The 25,872-nt window shown below is 42.0% G+C and overlaps 1 protein-coding gene across 12 annotated transcripts in view; it reads right to left on the bottom strand.

Annotated features, from left to right (window-relative positions):
- HECTD4 (HECT domain E3 ubiquitin protein ligase 4) overlaps positions 1-25,872 on the bottom strand; it is a 184,685-nt gene that overhangs the window by 54,248 nt on the left and 104,565 nt on the right. For 5 of the 12 annotated variants that reach the window (XM_073881102.1, XM_073881107.1, XM_073881104.1 and 2 more), the window contains exons 23-45: positions 24,898-25,002; positions 23,632-23,795; positions 22,821-23,054; positions 21,633-21,825; positions 21,139-21,243; positions 20,555-20,643; positions 19,998-20,173; positions 18,245-18,380; positions 17,990-18,131; positions 17,710-17,876; positions 15,185-15,331; positions 13,956-14,140; positions 12,040-12,193; positions 10,703-10,983; positions 10,302-10,491; positions 10,083-10,157; positions 8,978-9,059; positions 7,399-7,601; positions 6,618-6,753; positions 5,612-5,794; positions 4,991-5,155; positions 4,419-4,588; positions 3,678-3,793 (exon numbers count right to left, since the gene is read on the bottom strand). In XM_073881102.1, the coding sequence (XP_073737203.1) occupies positions 3,678-3,793; positions 4,419-4,588; positions 4,991-5,155; positions 5,612-5,794; positions 6,618-6,753; positions 7,399-7,601; positions 8,978-9,059; positions 10,083-10,157; positions 10,302-10,491; positions 10,703-10,983; positions 12,040-12,193; positions 13,956-14,140; positions 15,185-15,331; positions 17,710-17,876; positions 17,990-18,131; positions 18,245-18,380; positions 19,998-20,173; positions 20,555-20,643; positions 21,139-21,243; positions 21,633-21,825; positions 22,821-23,054; positions 23,632-23,795; positions 24,898-25,002 (3,598 nt within the window). The remainder of the gene's footprint in view (positions 1-3,677; positions 3,794-4,418; positions 4,589-4,990; positions 5,156-5,611; positions 5,795-6,617; positions 6,754-7,398; positions 7,602-8,977; positions 9,060-10,082; positions 10,158-10,301; positions 10,492-10,702; positions 10,984-12,039; positions 12,194-13,955; positions 14,141-15,184; positions 15,332-17,709; positions 17,877-17,989; positions 18,132-18,244; positions 18,381-19,997; positions 20,174-20,554; positions 20,644-21,138; positions 21,244-21,632; positions 21,826-22,820; positions 23,055-23,631; positions 23,796-24,897; positions 25,003-25,872) is intronic. The other 7 variants (XM_025889856.2, XM_025889859.2, XM_025889858.2 and 4 more) reach the window with 4 other exon arrangements.

Genomic DNA, 25,872 nt, shown 5'->3' with positions numbered 1-25,872 from the left:
TGACATATGAAGCTGGTAGTAGAAAAGGGCAGAAAAGGGATAAATTTCAGGAGCATTTCAAAGGAAGAATAGAACATGGCAAATGATTGGATGTGGAAGAATATGAAGGAGGTGTTTGTCATATTTAACTCAGGATCTGAGAGTCAAAAATAGTCTGACCTAAAACAAGGAAGTCAGAAAGGAGAGCCGACTTGAGAGGAAATAACGACTTTAGTTTTAAGTGTGGGGTATTCATGAGGCTGGGGGTCCTTAGAGAAAGGGCTGAGAGGCCTGGCTAGCCAGGAAGGGACTACCCATAGAAGCAGCCATGGAAAGCACAGGGGAGGGCAGATAAGCAAAGAAGGTGGGCTGGCAAAGCTTAGAGCAGTTTCTCCAAGTGAGGTCTGGGCCCCTCCTAGCACAATGGCCCAGGCTCACCTTCAAGTGATGATTCTGACTTTTGGGTGGAGTTTGGAAAGCACTTTATTATTTTTTATTTAAGATTTTATTTATTCATTTGACACAGAAAGAGAGAGCACAAGCAGGGGGAGCAGTGGAGGGAGAGGGAGAAGCAGACTCCCTGCCGAGCAGGGAGCCCAATGCGGGACTTGATCCCAGGACCCTGAGATCAGGACCCGAGCCGAAGGCAGTCGCTTAACCAACTGAGCCACCCAGGCGTCCCTGGAAAGCATTTTAAACATGCTTCTGAGGGAGTCTTATGAACTTTCGAAGTTTGAGAAGAACCTTCTGGCTCAGGGAACGTGTATATTTAGAAAGTAGGGAGTCGAAGAAACATTTGGACCGGAGAGGTTCTGACTTCTGTAAGAACATCAAGTTGGGAATTTTTTTTGGTTTTTCTGTGCCTTTTCTTCAGTATTAAAATCTGTTTCCTATGCTATTTCAACAAGGGATCCAGTGAACTTTGCAGAAATATTTCTTCATGGGAAAAAGCTCTTTGGTGCAGTGCTATCTTTTTTCTTAGACCAAACGGAATTAGGTATTCTTTTCCCTGGATTAGAGAAGCTATAAAATTGAGCTAGGAGTAAGTCAACGATATAATGGTCCAGTCTTTTGCTTAATTCATCACAGAAGTAAAATAATGGAAGAAATTCATTGAATTTTTTTTCATTTTAGAGACAAATGTATTTTTGTGTGTGAATTTCACATTTTCATACATGAAATAAAAAGTTTAATACATTCAAAAATAAAAATCAAAGAACTCTTTCTCTTCTGCCCATCACCTTGAATCATTTATTAAACAGCATTTCTTCTATGCCCAGTCTAGGACTCTCTTGTGGGCTCTAAGAATGCATCGCTGTGTTACAAAGTAACCCAGATGCAGGGCTGCTTGGTTGTTGGTTGATTGTTCTCAGCAAAGGACGGAGAAGCCAGCAAGCGTTGATAAGTACTTTAAACTTCAAAGCTCTTTCTGGTAACCTAATAAGTGAGTTATTAAGGACTGTGAAACTTGACATAAGACACTATTTTAGGATATAAATTGATGTGTATAAGCTCATAGTCTTCTATTTTGTGGCAATTAATAAACACTTCGCACACATTTCTATCCAACTCTCCGCGACCACAGAGTTCCTTTCCGTTAGGGAAAATGGGTTAGGTGGGTTATTATTAAAACCTGTTGAGGTCACTGCTCCAAATCACTACGATTCCTAGCTTGTACATTAAGTACGAAAGTTAATTTCACAGTTTTAAGACTCCCTTATTCAATAAAATGTATAAAAGCATATTCAGAGTCCTATAAAAGGGCAAGCGATCAGGGCGCCTGGGTGGCTCAGTCAGTTAAATGTCTGCCTTCGGCTCAGGTCATGATCCCAGGGTCCTGGGATCAAGCCCCACATGTGGCTCCCTGCTTGGGGGGGGGGCTGCTTCTCCCTCTCCCTCTGCCCTCAGCTTGTGCCCTCTCTCATAAATAAATTCTTAAAAAAAAAAAAAGCAAGAGATCAATTCAGCAAGTACATGCTTGCTAAAAATCAGTCACGTAGGTCTTATAATGCAACACAGGCCAAGAACATGAAAAAGCAGGGCAAGGAATGAAGACCCAACCACAAGTACAAAGCTGAATTATGGGCAAACATTTAGTCACAAGTAATTTCCCCTCAGAAGCCTAGCAAATTCCTTTTCTTCTGTTCTTATTCTCTATGCTCAGGATCTCTCTGAGATTTATTAATGGTCACTGGTTCCACAGTGCTACTACCCCTAAAAGAGGGAGATTTGAAGAGTAGGACACATATAGAGTGAAGACCAAAAGTGAAGACCAATCAAAAGAAATTGGTACCATGTGAAAAAGAAGAAAAATTTAAGGAAAGAAGAGAGATTAGGGAATGACTGAAAAAGCAAATGGCGTGAGAAATAGTAAATAATATGATAATAAAAATGACCCCCCCACAGACAAAGGATACCACTAAAACCATTAAGGAAGTTAAAGATATTCATCTATTCCTTACAGTTCATGAAATGCTAGCAACTAGAGCACTGGAGGATGCTAATCTAACTGTGAACAATTTCCTTTTGAGTCCAGTTATATCCTTGGAGAAAAAGCATAAATTTTCATTTAAAAACACCCAGGCCAACTACCAATTTACAGGAAATCTAAAGACTGAGGGACACAATAAATGACACCACAGAGATATAATCAGCAAAATCCAGACTATGGGAAACCTTTCCAAAAATAAATTGCAAGGCAAAAAGAAAATAATGAGGGGATGAAATTACAATGTAAGAATTTTATTTGGATCCCGATTCAAATAAACAAATACAAAAACAAGTATGACTGTATAAGAAAATCAGAAAGTTGCACACGGACTAGTTAATATTAAAGAACTACTGTTAATTTTTCAGATGCGAGGGGCGCCTGGGTGGCTCAGTCGTTAAGCGTCTGCCTTTGGCTCAGGTCATGATCCCAGGGTCCTGGGATCGAGCCCCGCATCGGGCTCCCTGCCCCGCGGGAAGCCTGCTTCTCTCTCTCCCACTCCCCCTGCTTGTGTTCCCTCTCTCACGGCCTCTCTCTTTCTAATAAATAAATAAAATCTTAAAAAAAAATTTTTTTTTCAGATGCGATAATGGTATTGCATTTTTTTTAAGAGTCCTTTTTTTTTTTTTTAGAGACACATACTAAAATATTTATGGGTAAAGTAATATCTAAGAATCTGCTTAAAAACAATCCAAGAGGGGGGTACAGCACAGATGAAACAGGACTGACCATGAGTTGATAACTGAATTATCTGAACCTGAGGGTTCCCTTTACTAGTCTCCCTATTTTTGTGTTTAAACTTTTCCATGAACACAGACACACACAGACACACAGAAGTTAGTGCAAACTCCTATGAATTCAAATGTAGCCAATGACCATAGTCAGAAAGTATCAGTAGCCCTAAGGGTTCATAAAATTCTAACAGGGAAACAAATGCAATGAATTAATGTGAATGGAAGAAAGAAAACATGATGGCATGGTCCTCAAGTTAAACTGAAAAACGATTTCCTACTTTGTTCGTACTGAAAGCTATTTACATTTCTAGATCTGGGATAAAAGTTGTGCTAAGTGCTGTCTATAGAGCTTAGCTACTTGACGTGTGTGTTGGGGGTGTGTGCAAGCACGTGCGCGTGTGCATGTTAGCATTCCATCATCAAACTAGAAATGTGCTGATAACACTTAATAAAACAGGAAAGCCACAGGTACTTACCAGCACTGCATTCTTGGGCTACTAGGTTGAGCACTTCAACAGCTGCTGGACACTGTTGTATGAATTCTTCACAGAATAAGCTGTCTTCTAAAAGCTGGGCCATGACCAGGCATGCTCTTAATGTTAAAAGATTTATAATATTTCAAAGTCATCAATATTCATTCTCTAAAGAGTTAACTATGAAAAGCATTTCAATGAACTTTGTCCCCTAATTTACAAAAAGGTTCAAACTCCCCTTTCCTCTTGCTTTTTTTCTGAACTGGATTGATCTGGAAACATAAGTAACTTCTCTTCCCACTTGAGGGCATTCCCTAGTTCTTCTCCTTATCAGTTTGGAAAGTGATGGACCAGATGTATATTAACATAGCACGAGCCATTTAAACAAGGTAAAGTCGCAGAGAGATTCACTGGAATAGACCAAAGTGCTTTTCCCAAAGCAAAGCAGTGGAGCCTTGTGTATACTGAAACAGATCACCTTTTGACTGCTTACTTATTTTCTTAGGGGAACAGCTACAATGTTTTAAATTTCAGAAGTTGCACAATGCAACAAAACTTGCAGAAATTGGGGAATGTAACAAAAATGTAGTAAACATAGCACAAGAGAGCTGTCTCTGTTCTCAGTTTGACATGAACTTCACACTGCGGACCCACTAAGCCAGGAGTGGAGGGGCCCAGCAAGGCCCCCCGCCTCTGTGGCCTGCACCACCTCAGCACATTAGGGGATCTCTGGAGGGTGCTCACCTTGTTCTTATTTCAGCCAGGAGCCGAACGACTGCCATCACAGGAGCTGACCCATCTCCTGTTGCAGGAAGTGAGGTATGAATAGAGAGACTTCCCTCCTGAGGAAGCAACATGGACTGGACTGCCTGTACTACCTTCTCAGTAATGGACAGTTTATGAAGAGGCAGTGCCTGATGGTGGTGGGGGGGCATGGCAAAAAGTTAAATTCAAGTAGTTAGTTTATAAGAAATGAGGGTGTTATTATCTGGAGTTAATTCTCAAAATTTCAGTTAAAAAAATAAAATCACCATACATAAAATTGCAAACTAGACCAAAGCAATTAAACATACAATACCCTGTGGAATATTCCTAACCAAAGAAATGAGTTTTGTCATCTAGGTGAAAATCTTCACACAAATGTTACTATTAAATAATTATGCCCTATATATATATATATATAAAAATATACATCCCAAGTAACACTTAAGATAAACAAGTATTTGTGCCCCTGTACTGTGTGCACGTTCATTTTTCATGACAGTATGGTTACCATTTGTAGTGACATTTAATAATGCATTTAAAAATCACCTTACCTCTGACCTTGGAACACAAAGTCTAGACAATGGAATAGTCAATGTGTCTGATGCTTGCGAAGTCTTTCTACAGTCTATGGGTGGGAATCTGACTGTAGCTATACCTTCCTGTTCATTGATAGAAGCCACTACTCCGATGCTTCCTGATATTCCTCTACCTAAAACCTAGAGACAAAGATGGATTAGCACCACTGACCAGCTCCGACGGTTTATGCAACTCTCTCATGGGAGAGGTGCGGAGAAGTAAATTCACAGCTGTTGTTAGTGGTACTACCGGAATAGTTCATCACAGGGCAGATACCAAGCACTGAATGGGAGTTAAAATAATATGTCAAGGTGATCACAATAGGGCAGAATCTCAAACTTCCAACATTAAAATATTAGTGACACCATGGGACACACGTATTATAATTAACATTATACAGTACTGTACTAGTATTTGAATAACGTGTAGCACAGTGTGGATTAGAATTCATGAGTTTCTCAGATTCCTTATTTAGCTTGAAGGAACTAGGATTTCTGTCCAACTGGGTGGATGATACCACCTTTACAGATGATCAGTTAATCAATAAATGCAGTAGCTTGGGAAGAGCAGGGACTTGGGAAATGCTGGCTGGTTACCTGAACCTCAGACCCTATCTTGATGGTCTCTTTGAAGCCTCCGAGGGCACACAGTGCGGCGACGGCCTGGCGGGCGATTCTCTGAAGTTTGGCGAGTTTCCTGCCGCTACTGCTGCCGTTTTCCAGAATGCTCTCTGCATATTTCCCCAACTGTGGAATGTACATCAGCGCACGAGACAGAACCTAAATGTAAGAAGCAGCCGTGTAGTAGGAATTAAAGCTTTGGTCATTATCGATATTAAGAGTGATGGAAGTGTCCATAACAGTGGCTGGCTCCCATGTACTGAAGGAACTCTGGCTAGGGGAGGGACGAAATAACTATCAACTGACCATTGACATCTTACCATATTTGCCTCATGTGATTTGACAAGGCTGGAAACACACAACCTCAGAATGTGGGAGAATCAAACACTGTTAACAAAACCCCTAAAGTAGAACAAAAACTTATCTGAAGGAAAACCATCACAGCTTACTGCCTACAACTCAACACCCAATTTCCTTAAGGCAATCACTTGAAAAATGACTGTGGGCAAACGGGAATTGATTACAGCTCCCTAGTTTTCAGGAAACTAGACTACCACCTATAATGATGAATTACTGATAGAGCATTCAGGGAGTATGTATCACAGAGGCCTCCCTAGGACTTACTACAAATCCTCACTAAGGACTTACTACAAATCCAATAAACCAAGGCTGCGTGATTCCCTAAATGTCGGTACCAGCTGAACATAAGCAAGAAGGAGAAACAAGGAGTGCCATTCTTTCCCTGAGAATATGGTCCCGTCTTCTGTAAAATCAGAAATGACAGTGACAGGAGACACAGGTTAACAGGTGAAACGACTAAATCAAAGCAAATTTGAGGGGGGAAAACCACTAACAAGCCTATCTGGCCAATTTGGGAACTCTCTTTACTAGATAATGACCCTCGCTAGGCAGGATTCAAATGCTAAAACAGAACACAAACTTCCTTCTCGCTTCTTCAGCTAAGCAGTGACACTGTGCTAACCTTTTCTGCCGTTGTGGTCCATATTTGAGCAGCATTTGACTCGGGTGCCATTAGCAAGCTATGAAGCAAGGCGATCACTTCTGCAGCCATGCTGTTCGCCACATGCCCACTGATGAAGGGTCGGACGGGGTCAGTCCTGCGAGCGTCAAGAGGGAAAGTGTCAATGCCCAGCGATGGTTAAGAATGCAGAGAAGTGGCTTTTAGGGTTATCAACAGATGGAAAATTTTTCTAATGATACAAGAAAAAGTGGATTTCATTGACTGAGAAAAAGAGAAGCTAAATTAAATCACTTCTCTCATATTCTTTCTGTTAACTAAAGAATCCTCTGAAACAACAGACCTCAAACTTGAACTGCATAAACCATCAGGATTGAGGGAAGACACTATGCTGCACCTATTCCTGGCTTGCAAACAGAGAAGAGCTCACAAACTTCCCGGAGGCAACACTCATTCCTCCTGTCTATTCCTAGAAAGGAGTTCATGTGTACAGCTGGGCTGGTCTGGAAGAAGTAAAGGCAGCAAGACGTGAGTTTACTAATACTCCAAAAAACTGTAGCTGGTGATCCTGGTAGTGACCTTCCTCAGAAAAAAACAGCCCTCTGGCTACAGATGCCCACTCAGCCAGGAGCGCCACCCTATTTGCCCACCACAACCTCAGATGGGTATTTTGAGCCCTCAGTCCTCATTTTCAGCAGGTCAAGGGGATGATATACAATTAAAGCCCTAAGAACAAGTCCATCACAAAGTAGATCTGAGAAAAGTGTGGACAGGGAAAGACTACCTGGCGAGCTCAGAGTTCCTCTCTCGGCAAATGGAGGTCTGGGCGGTTTTCTTTTTGTCGCCTGTGGACAGTCCACTCACAGTCTCTGGGTTGACAGACTCTACAGGTGGCCCGACGCTGACAATGAGGCCTGACTGGGCCCACTTGGTTGCCTTCCGAAGAGCGGCTGCAGCCTCTTCTGTGATCACCTCACAGCAGCCGCCCTGGAGGGAGGTTTGAGACTGTCACCTTCCTGCGCTTCCTTAATTTTTAAAGCCTGCTTCCCCATTACCAAAGCAATCCAGGCTCGTTTCTCAAAAACTCACATGTTAAAATACTATATGTAGAAAGTTAACTTCCCATAAACATCCCATGGCTCTACCCAGTCATATAATTGTTAGTCCTCTGGATTTGTCTCCATACAAATTCTGGCATACATAATCATGGATCAGTTTTTCTATTTAATTTTTATCAGTTATCAAACTCTGATGTGTTTTGATATTGGCATATACAGATCACCCTGGCTCTTTTTATGGTTGTATGGTACTTCATGGTATGTGTATAATTTAAATTTTTAAATTTAAAAATTTAAGGTATAATTGACATATAATAATTTCTTTAATCAATTTCCTATTTATGGGTATACAGATTCTATTTTGTTTTTTACAAATAAAACCATGAAAAGTATGGTTGTCTCTGGACACTTGAGAATGCCAGTTTACCCTCACCTTGACAATAATGGGTATTATCCGTTTTCTTTGTCTGACAGGTGAAAAATGATATATTACTATTTTTATTCCCTCATTTATTGTGTAATTTGTAAACATGGGCATATTTTTATATTTTTTATGGGCTATGTGTCTATTTCTTATCTTTTTTTTTTTTTAAGATTTTATTTATTTACTCGACAGAGAAAGAGAGAGTGAGAGAGGGAACACAAGCGGGGGAGTGGGAGAGGGAGAGAGAGGCTCCCTGCAGAACAGGGAGCCTGATGTGGGGCTCAATCCCAGGACCCTGGGATCATGACCTGAGCCGAAGGCAGATGCTTAACAACTGAGCCACACAGGGGCCCCTTTATCTATTATTCTTTCAATCTTCACATCTTATCACTTTTAAAGTACTTTTTTTTTTTTTAAGAGAGCGTACGTGCGTGGGGTGGGGAGGGGCAGAGAGAGAAGGAGAGACAGAATCTTAAGCATGTTCCGTGTCCAGCGCGGAGCCCAACTCAGGGCTTGATCTCACAACCCTGAAACAGGACCTGAGCCGAAATCAAGAGTGCGATGCTAAACCGACTGAGCCACTCAGGTGCCCCTCACTTTTAAAGTATTATTAGGCTGCAAAACTTTAAGAGAGCTAAGGGAAAACTTCTAGGTCAAAACCAAGAATTCTTTTTCATTTTTTTTTTTTAACGTTAATGACAAATTGATTCTGACCAGTTCTCTTGAAAATGGTTTCAGTTAAACTACTGACTTCAATTTCTCACCCTGCCTCCTCTGGGAACCTTTTCTTTCCTTCTTAAATGTCTCTGCAAACCTAAAGTATGGTAAATGTCCCTCAATCATGGGTCTTGTCAGATCAGGTGTCTCCATACTAGGGTTACCTTGGTCATGTCTCGATCCATTTTCACGACTTTCTCCATGTTGGCACCAGTACCAAGTCTGAAGGGCCGTCCTTCTGAGCTACTAAAAGGGAAAGCAGAGAGAGGTGACGATCTTACAGGCAAGGTCAAGGTGGGGCGGCAGGCTGTGAGACAACCTAGTACTGGCCAGGCCAGCATTATATGCTACGACAGGATTTTAAAATCCACAGTAGACGCAATTTTTCAAAAAGGAAATGATTTATTATTGTTTAATTATAGCACTTCTAGGGATTAAAACACCAGCTGTTTTTACAGTTGTAATGATAGTTAAAACCTACATGAAAATGACGTACAAACTAAAAAGCTGAACAAAATCGAGAATCTGAGCCTATAATGCAGGGAAGGCCTGGCACCTGGGAGGCACTCAGTAAGTGATCTAAATCCCAAAGTGAAGGGACTTTATCAACAGCATGGGTTGGATGCCTTGGTGTGAATGACTGGATCTAATAATTCAGCTTCCTCTTCCTCTTAAACCTGGCTCTCCAAAAACTCCTTCAGCAAATTTGTACTGTGAAGTTTCGCAATGCCCAAGAATCCTTCTTGGCGACTTCTGCATCTAGCACTGACCTGCCTGACCCCGCTTAGTTTATGCTAGTGGCCCATTAGTGCTTTCAGTTGCCATGATGGCAGACAAGAGACCAATTAGGAGGATGACACCATCATCACATCATTTATTTGAAGAAAGAAGTCATCCCCTGAGACATACACACATGTCCTAAATTCCCTCATGTTCTGTGGCAGGACTTCCCGTTGTCCTCGCTCCCACTAACAGGGCCCCGTGCGTTTGTAATCTTTGGACGGTAAGTATTTTTTTTTACTTCCTTATTGAGCAATCATACCATTCATACTTCAATGAATTATAGCGTTAAAGAAGTTTCTCTCATCTCTCCATCTCACAGTCAATGGTATCCCTTAAATTTACCAATGGCTGAAGGATGCCAATGACTAAAACCAGACTGCATTATTCCTTCTCGAAGCCCAAATCACACTGTAGACTCTCCATTGAGCACAAACAATACATTCTCAACAGGGCTTTTGCTCTCTGTTGGGTCTGAAGAAACAGTACCGAGTTGTGGATAAGAGCTTGGGCTCTGTGGTCAGAGGCCTGCGTCTGTGGTTCAGCTCTGCCTCAGTTTCTCCACTGTAACAACAGGGATGACAGTGATTACCTCTTAGGGTTGTCAAGAGGGCTGGGACAGTTGATGTATGTAAGGGGCTTACTGAGCACAGTGCCTGGGACACGGTCAGTGCCTGATGGCATGTGGCTATTACAATCATCAGTCACCTTAGTAGCGGCTGGAGAACCTCATGAGATGACTGGTCTTCCCGCTTGTGGATAAAGATAGACAGCTTGCCATCCACTGCTTCACTCTCTTCTCCAGGATCTTTATCTCCTTTTAAGGAATTCTTGGGACTGGTTTTTGTCAATGTAGTGTCAGGTTCAGAAGCAGTTGGAGAAAGAACTGTCTGACATCCTTTAAAAGCGAACAGAACGACGGCAGTGTTATCTGTGCATCCCCTGCACAGGGAGGACTCTAGTTTTGGAGTCTCTCTTCCTCCCGCTCCCATCTCCCTCTCTTCCGTTGCAGGAGGTGTGGCAGCAGCAGCTAACCAACAATGGAAAGCTCAGGCTGGCCGCCCCCAGCAAGTGGGCACCTCAGTGCCATTCTCCAACCAGCTGCTCACCTGGGACTACATAATCTGCCAGCTTTGCTAAGAGCAATGAGGCAATCTTGGATGCTGGGTCGCTGGGATCCTCCTGCTCACTGTTTAGGGAGGGAACGGAGTAGCTCCATGGTGGGAGCTCCACGTTTCCACAGTCTTCTACGCTCATCAGTGGGAGTGCCGCCCGGCACAGCTGAAGAATGATAAGGACTAGCTTTGGAGACGGGCGTTGGTCAAGCAGCAGAGAGAGGAGTTTGGACACACAAGCTGGCTGGCTCAGGATGGCTTTACCTATGTGACTCCTGAAAAAGAAGGAAGAAAAGGTACACAAGGCTGGGCATATTGGTCTATAGAAATTCAGAAGCAAGAGCTCCCTAAATGAAGATGAACTGATTCGTGAGGAAGACACGGATTTGGCACTATGTTTTTATGAAGGAGAACTAAGGTTTTTGGTAAATATCTAATGAAAGCTCTCAACTGACCAGTCAATAGAACCTTTTTTTTTTTTTAAGATTTTTGTTTACATATTTCAGAGAGAGAGAACACAAGCAGGGGGAGCAGGAGAGGAAGAAGCAGACTCCCTGCTGAGCAGGGAGCCCGATGTGGGGCCCAATCCCAGGACGCTGGGATCATGACCCGAGCTGATGGCAGACGCTTAAACGCACTGAGCCACCCAGGCGCCCCCAATCAATAGTACTTAAAAAGAAAGATCTTTGAGTATTATCTGATCCCTGATGAAATTTACTGAACTGCGATGCTATAGTTCAGCATGGTTCACAGAGCACTACAACTTCACGACCCAAACTAGGAAGACTTTCCCTTCAGTCTTTTATTCCTTTTTAAGCTTCAAGACCAAAGGGCTCACACAGCATTGTACAGGCCCTGTGGCATCTTGCTGAGAAGAAAAAGTCCAGTAGAAGCCAAAGAACAAGTAGCCTTATGTGGACAAGCGGGTGTGGGCCTCACGGCTCACACGGGATGGTATCAAACCTCCACAGATTGTCTTCTTTTTTAAGACACCAGCATGAGAACAAGTCAACTACAGGTCCTGACTGATTATCTTGCTGTAATGAGGGTAAGGATTTTGGGTTACTCGATGCAACTGCATGGACTTGAAAGGCTAGCAGCTGTTACCAGCAAACTATTAAAGCACATGGTATCGTTTTATAATGTAGAGATTCACCTAAATGATCCTCGCATTTTGGAACTCCTATTTTTCCAATGATTTTATTCTCCACTGTTCTTTAAGCAGAAACATGTAATTTAGGTGTTTCAAAAGACAATCACCACCCAAGGGAACCCCAATCACTCAAGAGGAAAGCCACTTTTTCTCACAGCTCTGGCTGGGCGTTCCATACCTTGAGAGATCATTGAGAAGACTGAGGACGTCCTGGAGGGCGTCATTCCCAGCAGCCTGGTTACCACAGCACTCAGTTGCTCGGGCAAGATGGTTGGTGAGAAGGCTGGACACCTGACGGGCCAGACCTGAGTGTACCGCCTCTGTGGAGCCGCCTTCAGAGTTAAAAAAAGAAAAGAGAGAGAAAAAGCGAGGTGAGAACCCAAGGAAGCCATGGTAAGCCTGCAGGTGTGGCGAGTCCTCTCTCAGCCTCCCTACATTAAGCGCTCCTCTTGCCCGATTTTTCTTTAACCTGCTCAGTATTCCATTAGCTACCCAATTAGTGTCTCCTCCTTAGAGAACATCTGCACATAAAAAAGGTTAACGATTCAATGTTGGGGAAAGACATTATTCTTAACAAAAACTGAATATAATTCACACCAAACAAGGAATATACTTCAATTAACAGGGAAGAATTACCCCCCTTTTTTTTTTACTGTGATGAAAACATCTTGATTTTTAATTCATACCTTCTCTCTCTTTAAACACAATTAAAGACCTTTTGGGAACTTTCATTTTCACTGTAGCTCCAGAAGTACCCCCCTCCCAAGCAGCTCTTATAAAAAGCCACACAAATTAGTTGTCATTTCCTGAACTTCCCATGCTCTCTTGGATCCCTGTGCCTACACACACTGTTTTTTCTGCACGGAAATGTTCTTTAACCTGTAAGAATAACTCACATGTCACCTTCTTGGGAAGCTTTGCCTGATCTCTAGCACAGCTGGTCTGTAGGAACCTCTGTGCTGGCGCAGCACTTCACAGGCACCTTAATTACGGCACCAACCACACAATTATTTGCTCATTGGTCTATCTCCCCCACAGCACCATATTTCTTAAGAGGAAGAGCAATGCCTTGTTCATCTTATGCCTGACTCTCAAGACAATAAAGCACACAGTGAATGAATGAACAGATAAGTAACCAAGCTATATAAACAGGCCTGGGATATCATGGAGACATCATCCTTCAACTTTACTTTTTCAACTGGGATGGTAAAAATATAGTTAGGAAGTAGCACCTGAATGCAACTAAGTGCTACTTAGCTATTTCATAGCAATATTTATTTGGAGACTGATAGCATTGACAAAAAGAACATGAAAGATATCGTCTCGATTTCCCGGCTTACTGTACTCTTTTTCAGGGTGGTTATCATTCCCCACCCCCATCCCCAGCTTTATTGAGGGATGACTGACAAATACAAGTTATATACAATTTAGATTATAGAATGTGATTTTTTTAAAAGGTGTACAACGTGATTATATATAGATATGTATATATATTGTGCAATGATTGCCACAATCTAGTTAATACATCCATCACTTCGTTAGTTACCTTTCTGTGTGTATGTGTGTGTGTGTGTGTGTGTGTGTGTGTGTGTGTGTGTATGGTTTGAGAACATTTAAGATTCACTTTCTTAGCAACTTTCAAGAATGTGATAAAGTATTAACTATAATCACCATGCTGTTCATTAGACCCCAGAACTTATTCATCTTATAACTGGAAGTTTGACCCCTTGACCAGCATCTCCCTACTTCCTCCTCCTCCTAAAATTCCTGGCAATCACCGTTCTAATCTTGGTTTCTAGGAGTTTGGCTTTTTTAGATTCCACATACAAGGGAAATCACTCAGTATTTGTCTTTCTGTGTCTGGCTTATTTCACTTAGCACCAGGTGCTCTGGGCTAGGATATTATTTAACATCATAGTGTAGCCATAAATTTTCCGAGAAGGATGCTGATGAAGAGGCTCTCATGAAATCATTAATTAAACCCATCTGATTACGTAATTTAATACAGCCTTTCTTTCCCCCAGCCAGCACAAATTAAGTAAACATGTCAACAGAAGAAATCAATGAATTCTAGAATGGAATCCTGCCCCTTACCTTCTTCTTTTTCCCATTCAACACAGCGGTTGGCCAGCACCTGGAAAGCTGCCCAGGCCATGGTGGCCACCTTCTGCTTCTTGGTTTGTTTCTCACTGGAACTGGACTCCGTCTGACTGCTCAAGCTACACAGTCGATCCATGAGCTGAACGAGGCCACTGCGCACCAGGCACTTCTCTTCACTCCTGGGCCAGGTGGAAAGGGTTACACAGAATAAACGTCACTGTCCAGCCCTCGGGTTGAAGATCCAGGTTATCAAAGGGGCATAAAACAAGTCAGCACAGTTCTTTGTCTATTACTTAGGATACTACCATGCATAACTGAACACAGAAATATTTCTCTACAATGAGGATTTCCTTCATAAATAAGGAACTTCAAGTTTTGGTTTGTTCATATAGAATAGCTAAGTAAAAATTGATAGAATCAACTCAACGTTCCCATCCATAATACAAAAAACTTATGTATTTTATTTTATTTTTTTACTTTTTATTTTTTTTTAAAGATTTTATTTATTTATTTGAGAGAGAGAGAATGAGAGATAGAGAGCACGAGAGGGGGGAGGGTCAGAGGGAGAAGCAGACTCCCTGCTGAGCAGGGAGCCCGATGTGGGACTCGATCCCAGGACTCCAGGATCATGACCTGAGCTGAAGGCAGTCGCTTAACCAACTGAGCCACCCAGGCGCCCCAAAACTTATGTATTTTATTGTAAGGGGATTCATAAGGTCACTGAGAAAATAAATGCATTTGTAAAAAATTTTTGCCAAATATGTTAAAAAAATTTCCTAGAGATCTTTTACTTTCTTTCAAACCTCTCCATTTTGACAATGTAATATAATCCCTACTGGCCCCTTCTGATCATGTAGGAATTCAACAATATGTAATTTCCATAATAACTTTAGGTGTCTTGTCAGGAGGTAAGCTCATTTAATCATAGTGATAGTGTCACTGGATAATCAAAGTAAAAAAAACCCCAATTTTTAAAAATTAAAAAAAATTTTTTTAAAGATTTTATTTCTTTGACAGAGAAGGAGCGAGCACGAGCTCAGCAGGAAGCCTGACGCAGGACTCAGTCCCAGGACCCCAGGATCATGACCTGAGCCGAAAGCAGACGCTTTACCGACTGAACCACCCAGGCGCCCTCACCCAATTTTTTAATTTAAAAATATTTTTTTTTAAGCAACTGCACTGCAGTGTAACTTACCCACAATAAAAAGCATTGCCTTCCTTACCTGGTATAAGGTATGGTACACAAAAGTCCGATGCTATTTGCACACGCGATAGGGTAACGAGCACACAGAGACACAACAGAGGTCATGGTCTCGCCGAAGGCTTCCTGGACCTGCTCCACCATCCCACCACAGGTTAGTTCTTCAATTCTGTGAAACAGAACCAAAGTGCAGGCTTCTTTTTCTTTTTATTGTTACGTTAATCACCATATATTACGTCATTAGTTTTTGATGTAGTGTTCCACGATTCATTGTTTGTGCATAACACCCAGTGCTCCATGCAGGATGTGCCCTCTTTAATACCCATCACCAGGCTAACCCATCCCCCTACCCTCCTCCCCTCTAGAACCCTCAGTTTGTTTTTCAGAGTCCATCGTCTGTCATGGTTCGTCTCCCCCTCTGACTTACTCCCCTTCATTCTTCCCCTCCTGCTATCTTCTTCTTTTTCTTTCAAAGTGCAGGCTTCTTGAACCATGGCAAGAAGAGTGACAGTGAACATAAGAGCAGGAGCGTTCTGAGAAATCCAAGAGTGTCTAGGTGAATCGAGAACTGAAGGGATCTTGGAGATCACCAGTGTTTCCCAGACTGCAGGACCATAGAAGACTTACTGGACAGCATGTCTTATGATGCCTCAGAGATAATGCCCATGCTCTAGAAAAGTCTGGGGGAATCCGAGGCTAAGTCAAATCAAGCAGGGTTCCCTACCAGGATTACTCGGAGCCTTACAAGGTTAACGTCCACAATATCTCTAAGAGCAAGAGAATGGTACTCCACATCACCAAACACATTTAATAAGGAAACCGTCTGAAACACATCTACAATATCCTATGCAGCACTGAGTTCTGTAAATGCAATTGTACTAATGAGAAAATCAAGGCCCAAATAGATTAACTAAGTGTCCTTTTCAAGTCCACACTGTGATTATTAGCAGAGTATGAGAAACCAATTGATATAAGACTTTCCCAGTGTAAACACACAATCTGGGGTAGATTCTACGGCAATTAATATTAGTTGAAAACTGGAACTCTCCAGATTTATCTACAAAGATATGCTACAGAATACTGTTTATAATAGCAAAAATAAGTAAATAAAATCTAAGGTTGAAAAATCAGGACTGAATCTGAATAAAGGTTCAGGAATATGATGCAGTGCTATACAACCACTAAAAACATTATAGGAGGTATCTATGGTTAGAATAAAGACAGAACAGATACACTAGAATGTTAACAGGTTTTATCCTAAGGTGTTAGATTTACAGGTGATTTTTACTTTATACTTTGGGATTTTCTGCATTTTTTTTTTTTTTTTTTAATGTTTGACATGACATTACGGAGGGAAAAAAGAAAAATGCTGCCAGGGTTGTGGAGAAATTATTCTGGAAGTGAGCTGTGGTGGCCAGTGCTACTCACTGTGCCTCCTGGGCACCCCTCTGGTTGGGTGAGCATGTGACCAGCCTGCCCAATGATTCAGAGCTCTGACAAGGGGACTAACAGCTTTCAGGATGGCAGTCCCCTCCTCTAACCCAGGCTCTCCGGGATTACCACTGGCTGAGGCGCACCTGTGCTGGACATGAGCAAGAACTGAAATCTTGTTTTGTACACCAGAGATTTCGGAGGGTTTTGTTTCTAAACAGTAACCTGGCCTCTCCTGATTGACACAGAAATTTCTCAGGATATTCACATTAGCTCTTTTCCCCAGCCTCTCTGCTTGCCGGCCAGAATTTCTCAAAGAGCTGTCAGGAGACACAAGTAGCCCCAGGCAGTTCTAGTCTAGGACCTGTAGACAAATGCCTTTTCTATTTCTACTTGAAGATCTCTGAAGCCCAGTAGGGAATAGCATAGAAAAACTCCTCACAAATAAGTGATAAAACCTTCTTCAAAGTTTGTATCTACAATTAGGTTTTTAGAAATTGATCCAGTAAAAATAAGCACAAAAGTACACAAAAATATAAGCATAAGGATGTTGACTACATCACTGCTATTAATGCAAAAATAAAACAGAAAAAATGGAGAGAAAGAGTAAATGAACCATGTGTCCACCAGGAGGGGAGGAGTTAAATAAGACATAGCCATCCTTACCTGGAGGTCCAGGAAGTTCTTCAAAACTATAAAGCAGAACTACATGCATTGACATGAAAAGACAGATATATCCAAGATATGCTGAACAAAACAACTCCAGTGTTATAGTATAGTATAATCTGAATTAAGAAAAAAAAATCATACACATAGACACTTCTGTGTACAAAGAGAATTAAATAGCCATTTATGTGTGTGTAGCTGATACAGGCAGCTCTTAGTGAACAAGGTGGAATTCAGGAGAGGAAGGGGAGTAAAGAGACTTTTACTTTCTGTTACATACGCTGACATTGTTACAAAATTGTGGAGCTCTTAAAAAATAAAAATAAAATATTTTAGGGGAAAACACTAGTAAATACCACCATCTATGATCTGGCTTCAAGAGTCATCTTTGGAATGAACGCCTCTCACCCACTCTGGCCAGGACGGTATGAACTACTAGAAGCAACTGACCTGGGTCCTCCCTGAAGGACCATCGTCACTGGACCCACAAGGTGTGTCACGCCCCCGACACGCACAGCGGCCGTCAGCAATTCCCGCATGTGCACCAGGGCCTGCTTGCGAGTATTCCCCCGCCGCCATCTCGTCTGTGCAGCCAAAAGAAAGCTGCTGCTGGACACCTGAAAGGCATGACAAGGAAGTCCACCTGACTCTTGGGGGCTGTCACAGGCGCCCCCCCCCAACCTCGTGCTGTTAGGTGCTATTCCTCTGTAATCGGCAAAACACGACCTACGGCTTGGTCAGGGTTGGTGCCGATGAAGGCAAACAGTTGCCCCAGCAGGACACTGTAGGTGGGCTTGTCCCTGCTGTCCTCGATGGCCAATGACTGCAGGAGTGTAAAGGAGCTGCTGCGGTGACTGGTCACGTGGCGCCGCCTACAGGAAAACAAAACGGTGCTAGATCACAAAACAAACTCACTCAGGGAGCATGCTCTGATGAATGTATTCAGCTGCATGTGGGAATCCAATCTTGGCCATTAGCCATTTACCTCTGATTTGCTCTAGTAAATTCCAAATCTTCATTACCAATCATTTCCAGGTCAGAAGGAGCCGACATGCTGCGAAGAAAAACAGGCTGCCGCACAGCGTGAGATATCACCTTTGTTTCTGAAGCTGACTTACAAGCTGGAACAGAAAGGAATCAAAAGGTTGGCATACTTGCTGATTTGTACGGACAGCAACAACAGCTATGCTACCAGTCTAAGAGCATCTTCGCTTTCTAGGAGAGTTCATCCACCAAACCAGCTAGCACAGCACACTGACAATTTTTAGGCCCATTTTTAAAAACCTGGGTATTAGGGTTAAAAATTATTTTAGTGTGAAAAACTATAATCTTTTTATTAAATTTGGTAAAAAAAAAATGCCGCAAGATTCAATTTCATAAACTCTCAACCTTCACCTTCATTTAAGCATTCTAAAAAGCCAGAGAGGACAGAAAAGTCATTTCTGGAATCAAAAATTTCTTAATTCAAGTAAATCCAAATCCATTTTTTTTCTCCCAGAGACAGCCTTTTTCTGCCCCCCCTCCTTTAATCCTAGATTTATTTAGCTGACTTATTGACATTTGGTGGCACCTTGGTTTTGATCGAGTTGGTGTGAGTAAATATCACGCTTGAGCTAGAATCTGACTGGCCCTTCCTACACTATCCAGGGAAATGGTTGTATCATAAAAGAACACATTATGGAAGATGACAAAACTGCATAATAAAGATCATCTAAGGAAAAAAAAAGTAGAGAAGAGGTTATTTTGAATTTGTCTTAAGAATGGTTAGGCAGCTTTGGTCTAAAAACATAATTTTTGAAGATGTTATTGCTCAGCAAACTATTGGTTCATGATCTCTGATGGCAAGAGCCTCTTGGAAAGCATCATCAGTCTTACTGAGTGGTTAAGTCTTCATACAGGACCTTTAACTAACCAAGGCCTTGTGACCAGGGACACGGTCAGCAGACCATCTTGGTATGTGATCATACTGTATGCTCGGCACACTTCCTCTGATATTCTCAGCAAATGGTCTCCTTTCATTAGGGTCAGAAACCTGAATCACCCTAAACTTCTCTCCCATGTGAGGAGTGCCCTGGGCACTCAAGCTGGGATGAAAACAAGTTCGCTTGCTTGGCAGTGTCCGTTAGGCTATGGGGTGCGGTAACACGGAGTCTCATGTTTACTCATCCTGCTGTCTCAAGGGAAGAATTAACAATTGTCATTATGGGCTATGCCAGGTGTTGGGGATCTAGTTTAAGAAAGAAGACTCATTTATTTCCCTGAGAAATGTCCTTTCAGGCTAACAATTAAAATGTGACCAGGAAAATAGTGAAAATTCATGTTAGGAGGTTCCACATAATTACTAAAGGTGCAATGCAAACTCACCTTTAAGAGGAAAATATGATGCATTACAAGACTCACAATGTTGACTATCTCATTATACACATTACTATGAAAATGACAAGCCATAAACAAAGTAAAGGGCACTAGATTATAAAAATAGACGTCACTGGGCTCCCAAGAAAAACTGAATGAGGCAGGTGAGGAGGCACCCCTGATGCTCAGCTGACTCACAAAACACCACATGAATTCAATGAAAAGTCTCTCTTGGCTGGAAAAAGTAAAAGGCAAACTAAAAAAATGTTGGCACTTCTCTTTCTCCTTCCTAGGAGAACACAAGAGTGATTTTTCTTTCAGTAGCTGACGTGTATTTTATGACCAGAGTAGTGTGGAGGGCCTGCTTGGGGCTGGCTTTGTACCCGGTGTCTCTGCGGGGGTCCCTGAGATGCTTCTTGTGAGGCCAGGCTGGGCCGAAATGGTGACATGCAACAGCAGCTCAGCTCGGTTCATTAAACTCTTCACCAACGTCTTCGTTTTCGCCAGTGGGTGCGAGGGTTTCTGTATGAGAGAATTCACTTCTTGCAGAAACTTCTCCCTATAAAGAAAGACTGATGTGCATTTAGTCGTTCTCAGGTTCACCAAAACCAACATTTTTTAATTACAAAGGATACGACAAGATAGAGGGAAACTAAAGCAAAAGAAACCTGATAAAATGATAAACATCACTCCCCTTCCCCTAGCCAAGAGAGCAGGGTTATAAATGGACCACTTTTAGTTCCTTTCGTCCAGTTTCAGATGCCTATCTACTAACTTTTGAAGGCCAAAATCAAAATTTCCAAGTTTACAAATGAGTTCCAACTCAAATATTTAGTGAATGCATACGATTTTTAATATCTATTAAGAAACTAGATCTTCACATTTTGTCTTAAGCATCAAGGCAGCAAATTAGCTTTACACAGTTATTAACATCACTAACCTCAGTGATAGGACCATGTTTTCAAGATCATTTCCATCAAAGGAGACTTCTCTCATTGAACACAAAAGTTCTAGTTCTTTCATTTTGTTCTAAAGAAGGAAAAATCAAGAAAAGATGGTAGGCAGGATCTGCAAAAAGTGAGTTTACCGTTCATGTTAAAAGGAACAGAGAATTTATGGGGGAAAAAAAAACCACCACCTCTGGTCCATATTTCTATGCCAGAGCACATTTGTAAGTTATTCTTTGATATTTTAATGATTACAAATGGCATCAACTACTTTCTGGGGACTTCTTCAGTGCTTATAACTGCCCTTCATTTCCTAAAGCTTGCAAGCAAAATTTGATAATGATGGTAAAACTATCAGTTAAAAACAACTTAATAATTTATATTTGTATTATTGATATGCTGATCTAACTTTATTTAACCTTCGTAAAGAATGAGTACATTTTGGCGTGTGCAACATTTTAACAGGTAAACCATTATTTGGTCTCTCCACACATACCCCCCCCCCACCACACACACGATATGTGCCTTTGCACTGTAAATACCAACGCCCCAATGATAAATCACATAACTTGCTCACCTCATTGAAATGGTAATCATAGAAGAAAGGCATATTGTTCTCCAGCTTCCCTTGCATGGCATCATCAACCTCGCTTTGCCATTTCTGCTCCAATTCTGCAACACTCTGATAGATACATTATAAAACAAAACAATATGAGAAGAGATGTAAAATAAAAACAAGTGCACTCTGTAAATTTGGAAATTTTAAAACTTCAGGGCACTTTTTTTTTTTTTTAAAGATTTTATTTATTTGACAGAGAGAGACACAGCGAGAGAGGGAACACAAGCAGGGGGAGTGGGAGAGGGAGAAGCAGGCTCCCCACTGAGCAGGGAGCCCGATGAGGGGCTCGATCCCAGGACCCTGGGATCATGACAGGAGCCGAAGGCAGATGCTTAATGACTGAACCACCCAGGCACCCCTTCAGGTTACTTTTTAAACTTCATTAAATTTCTAGGAAAGAAATTATTTCCGACAATTGAGAGCGTAATCTAAACACGTTAGCCTTCACTTACCTGCAGCTGTCTCTCCATGGCGTTGAGTTTCTTGAAGGTCTCTCCCATAATTTTACACAGTAAGTCATATTCCTCAGCATGTTCTTCTTGATACTGGAAATTTATTAGGGACTGCAGTGCATCAACCAAGTTCAAGTGCTTAATAACACATGATACCACCATTTCCTCCATCACGTCTGGCTGAATCACTTCTCTGTGATTATAACAGAAACTAGTCAGGTAGATGCCATGCTCTCAAATTACCAATCCTGTATTCAATAGGTTGAGGAGTGTAGGCTTTGATTTAAATACATTAAATATTCACCACACCTTCTTTATTACAGTAAAGAGGCATGAACATTATGATGGCTTTCATATCAAGTTGGCAATAACTTAATACGTTTAACTGACAAAACTGACATCAGCTGATAAAGTGAAAATCAAACTTAAAGAGACTCCATTTTTTTAAATTATATATTTTGAACTAGAGTCATATTAAAGCTGGAAGAGGTCTAAGATTAACGAAAGATCTTGGCACCATTTATGTGCCAAATAATTTTACGTAGTACCATGGCTTGTGGTATCTCATACATATGGACGCTGGGCTGAAAACGAAATGCGTTTCTGTATTTCTTCATTTTAAATTTCAACTATCCTTAAATTTTTTCTCTCTGAAATGGCCAATCATGCTTCAGAAGACAGCGCAGAGGTCAGCAAACAGACTTTAAGCAAGAAGACCACAAAGACATTTGTAAGTGCCTGACCTCACACTCCAGATGAAAGACCCCTCACCATCTCTCTCTGGACTAAGGAAACCAAAGTTGAGGACTTCGAGTAGAGAGTCAAACCATCTGAGAAAAACCTAGAATTTGTCAAACTTTAGCATGCTTCAGAATCCTATGGAAAACTTGTCAAAACCTGGGCCCCATTCTCAGAGGTTCGGATCCAGCAGGTGTGAGATGGGGCCCAAGAGCTAACAAGGGTTCAGGTGTTGCTATTGTTGCTGACTGGGGGCCCACACCCTGACACCTGATGGCCTGGAATACCACCTGGGGGGACTCCGCAGAGTACGTGGTTAGTGTTCATTAAGTAAATGTAAAATTAAAGGTTCATTTGCTAGACCAGGAGAAGAAATTTACCCCCTTCCGTTGTTTAAGCCTTTTTTTTTTTTTTCCAATGGGAAAAATAGCACACTACTTAGCAACATACTTTATACTTGGTCTGAATTGAGGTCTAGCACGCCCAGAAATTTCCCTGAGCTTTATCATGATTCCTGGAGGCAGCCTGATCCGGGGCAGGTCAAAGTAGTTTCCAACGGGAGGCACGAGGACGTCAGAGGGGTAGGTGAATTCTCTGTCTTCCTCGATGGTCAGTGGCAGTGGAGATGGGCTTGGAGTAAGGGCAGGAGAGATCACGCCATTGGCCTCCACCTGCCACTGGCACCTGAATAGACAGAAAAGAGGCTCCTTCATTTCCTCTTCCAACTGGAAAGCCACGGAAAGCTTGCAGATACATCAAATATATGAAGGATCACATCACGTGTTAAATATTCATCAAACATTCTCCAGAGGCCAAAGGAATATGAGCGTTAAATGAAACCACATCTTTGGGAATCTAACCTCCTCCCCAACATTTTATTATGAAAAACTTTAAATCTACAGAAAAGTTGAAACCATCCATTGGGTAATGCCCATATACCCACCGCCTAGATTCTAGAATAAACATTTTGATAGGTTTGCTTTATCACTCATCTACTCCTCCTTTTGGGGATTCTTTAATTTAATTATACAATATGTGGGTTGGAGAAAAGCTTATGCATTCAAGGCTGTAATTTCAAATTTAGTAAAGTAAGAGCCAGAAGGCACTTTGGTGTAATTTTCACCTTCTTTCTTAATGACAATGACACCTATGGGATTGTCAGGCAGTCTGCACAATGAGCTGGGAAATGTACTAAAAGTAGTTTTCCACACGAAGTCCTTTTTCCTCTGGGAGCAAAACTAGTCCTATCTAAGCCTTTTACCTTTGTAAAAGTTTAGACCGCAATAGCTCCTGACAGGCTTCTTCTTCTTTGGTGATTTCTGGTCCATTGTACAGGATTCTCAACATGGAACAAGCTAACACAGACAGACCTAAAGCCAGGTCTACCAGAAAGGGCAAGCCTCCCGACACATCCTCCGACGACTCCTACAACGCAGAGAGGGGCAAATCACACTGGTCAGTGTACGCAGCCGAGCACCTGCACCGCGCTGCACTGTCCCTGACCACAGGGGCTCACAGAGCAGCATCACGTGTCACTGCTATGGGACACAGGGACAGTCCCCAACACCATGAGAAGAAAGATGGTGGCACGGGGCAATGACCACAGAGTGAAGTCTCAACACAATTCTGGAGAGAGAAAAGCTGATAAGACTCCGTATTAGAGACAGCACAAATCTCATGCAAGATTCTCTGGATGGATTCCTCTCTGCTGTGCCTATCCGGGTATAAATCACGGTTTTATTTTGTCACCTCCATCCTGTGCTCGAACCAAGATATTGTCAATCCCTTATACTGAATTCATTCAACAAATATCTGAGCATATCATTCTCGGTGCTTGAGATAAACAGCAGAGAAAAAAGATTCCTGCCCTCACGGAGCTTTCATTCTAGCAGACACTTTCACTCTATAGAGTGTGTTAGTTTGGTTAAACTCAAGCAATCTCCAAGTCCAAAACAGGTTTTACAAATCAGGCAACTGAAGGGATTAGAAGAACTCCTAATACTTGCTTTTTTTTTTTTTTTTTAACCCCAGGTGGGAAAAGAATTTACCTAGAATCCTGGGGGAAAGTAACTATTTGGTAACGTTAAAAGGAGTAGATTAAACCCATATACCGTGTAACACATGTAATTAAGCAGAGACAGACCTAGACTAGCAAGATGAGCCTTTGAGAACAGAATGAAAATCTGATCCCATTACTCTAAAAACCCAGAATCCCAGTGCTTACTTCTATTAGGTGTTCGAGCCTCCTTTGCCCTATGGAAAGATGCTGGAGGTAGATCACCTCTCCAGGCTTTGAAGACGGAGCCCCTAGCAATGGATTCTTTCTGTGCTGTTGAATGGATTTTAGGTCACAGCTAGTTTTATTCCACAAAACTACTACTCTTGATAGTCTACGAATGCCAAATGGAAGAGATGGATGAAACTGCAGCTCATATTCTGCCCTGTTTCCAGGGCAAATATGATGTATGTAACCAAGGCACATAGGAGAAAGTACATTATGCCCACAGCAGTGGTTAGATTCAAGTACCTGAGCGCGAACTGTGCAAGCAAAGCCCCACATAGCTTTATCGGGAGTGTTGTGTTCACGGCCACTTCTCATTTCAAAGGAGAAGGTGACTGTATCTCCTTCCACCTTAAAATTTAAGGGGGGGAAAATACACTTTAAAAACAAGACACATGACTTTCAAGAGAGCAATGAATTTCAGAGATTTACTTTCAAAAGGACCACAGCAATATTTCACTCCTTTTCTCAATCGCTTGCTTGACTCAAATTCCATCCCCTCTCATCTGGACACCAACCTTTCAGGTGTCTCTCCTGACCAGGTAGGTCTGGGGCGAGGCATCTGTGAAATGGGCCACAACTGCCCAATAGCAGGATCATAGTAAAGATTAAATCTTGAGCATAATTTCAATAAATTCCTCAGACTTCTATTCTTTCTGCCCTCCCCCTGTCCACTTCACCACCTCACTTGTCCTGGTAGGGCAGGCAAACGGCCCATATCTTGAAGAACACAGAGTGCTGGAAGACCTTGCTCTGTATTGCAGAACCAACACCACGAGGAAGAAACATAATGTAGGAAATGAAAGAACAATTGAAAGTGTCATGCTGATGGGGATTTGGATACATCCAGACTCTATGCCCAGACGTAACTTGCTGTCTGTGGCTGAATTAAAGAGGATATGTAATGCATTTGAGATCAAGGCTCCAAGATAGACTCTGGAGAGGTTTTCAGGTTTCAGTGGGCATTTCAATTCATACTCATATTCTAGGTAGATATGTTGTAGTTCTAGGGCCCCGATTACAAAGCACGACTGGTATCTCATCAATTTGAGGATGGATCATTAGTATTGCCCCAGAGGCCCAAATTCGTTTTGGAAAACACTGACTCCACATTTTTAAACTGCAATGGCCCTGTGGTTCTAGGATACCCATCACAGGAGAGGGCAGAGAAGAAGCAAGCTGGAAGAACTAGCAGGCCTTTTAAGGGACAGGGAAGGAAAT

The sequence above is a fragment of the Callorhinus ursinus genome, unplaced genomic scaffold, assembly GCF_003265705.2.
Source record: "Callorhinus ursinus isolate GAN/ISIS: 27379988/994484 unplaced genomic scaffold, GSC_fseal_2.0 scaffold41, whole genome shotgun sequence".
In the NCBI taxonomy this organism is placed as follows: domain Eukaryota; kingdom Metazoa; phylum Chordata; class Mammalia; order Carnivora; family Otariidae; genus Callorhinus; species Callorhinus ursinus.
This window is presented reverse-complemented; position numbering and strand designations above follow the sequence as displayed.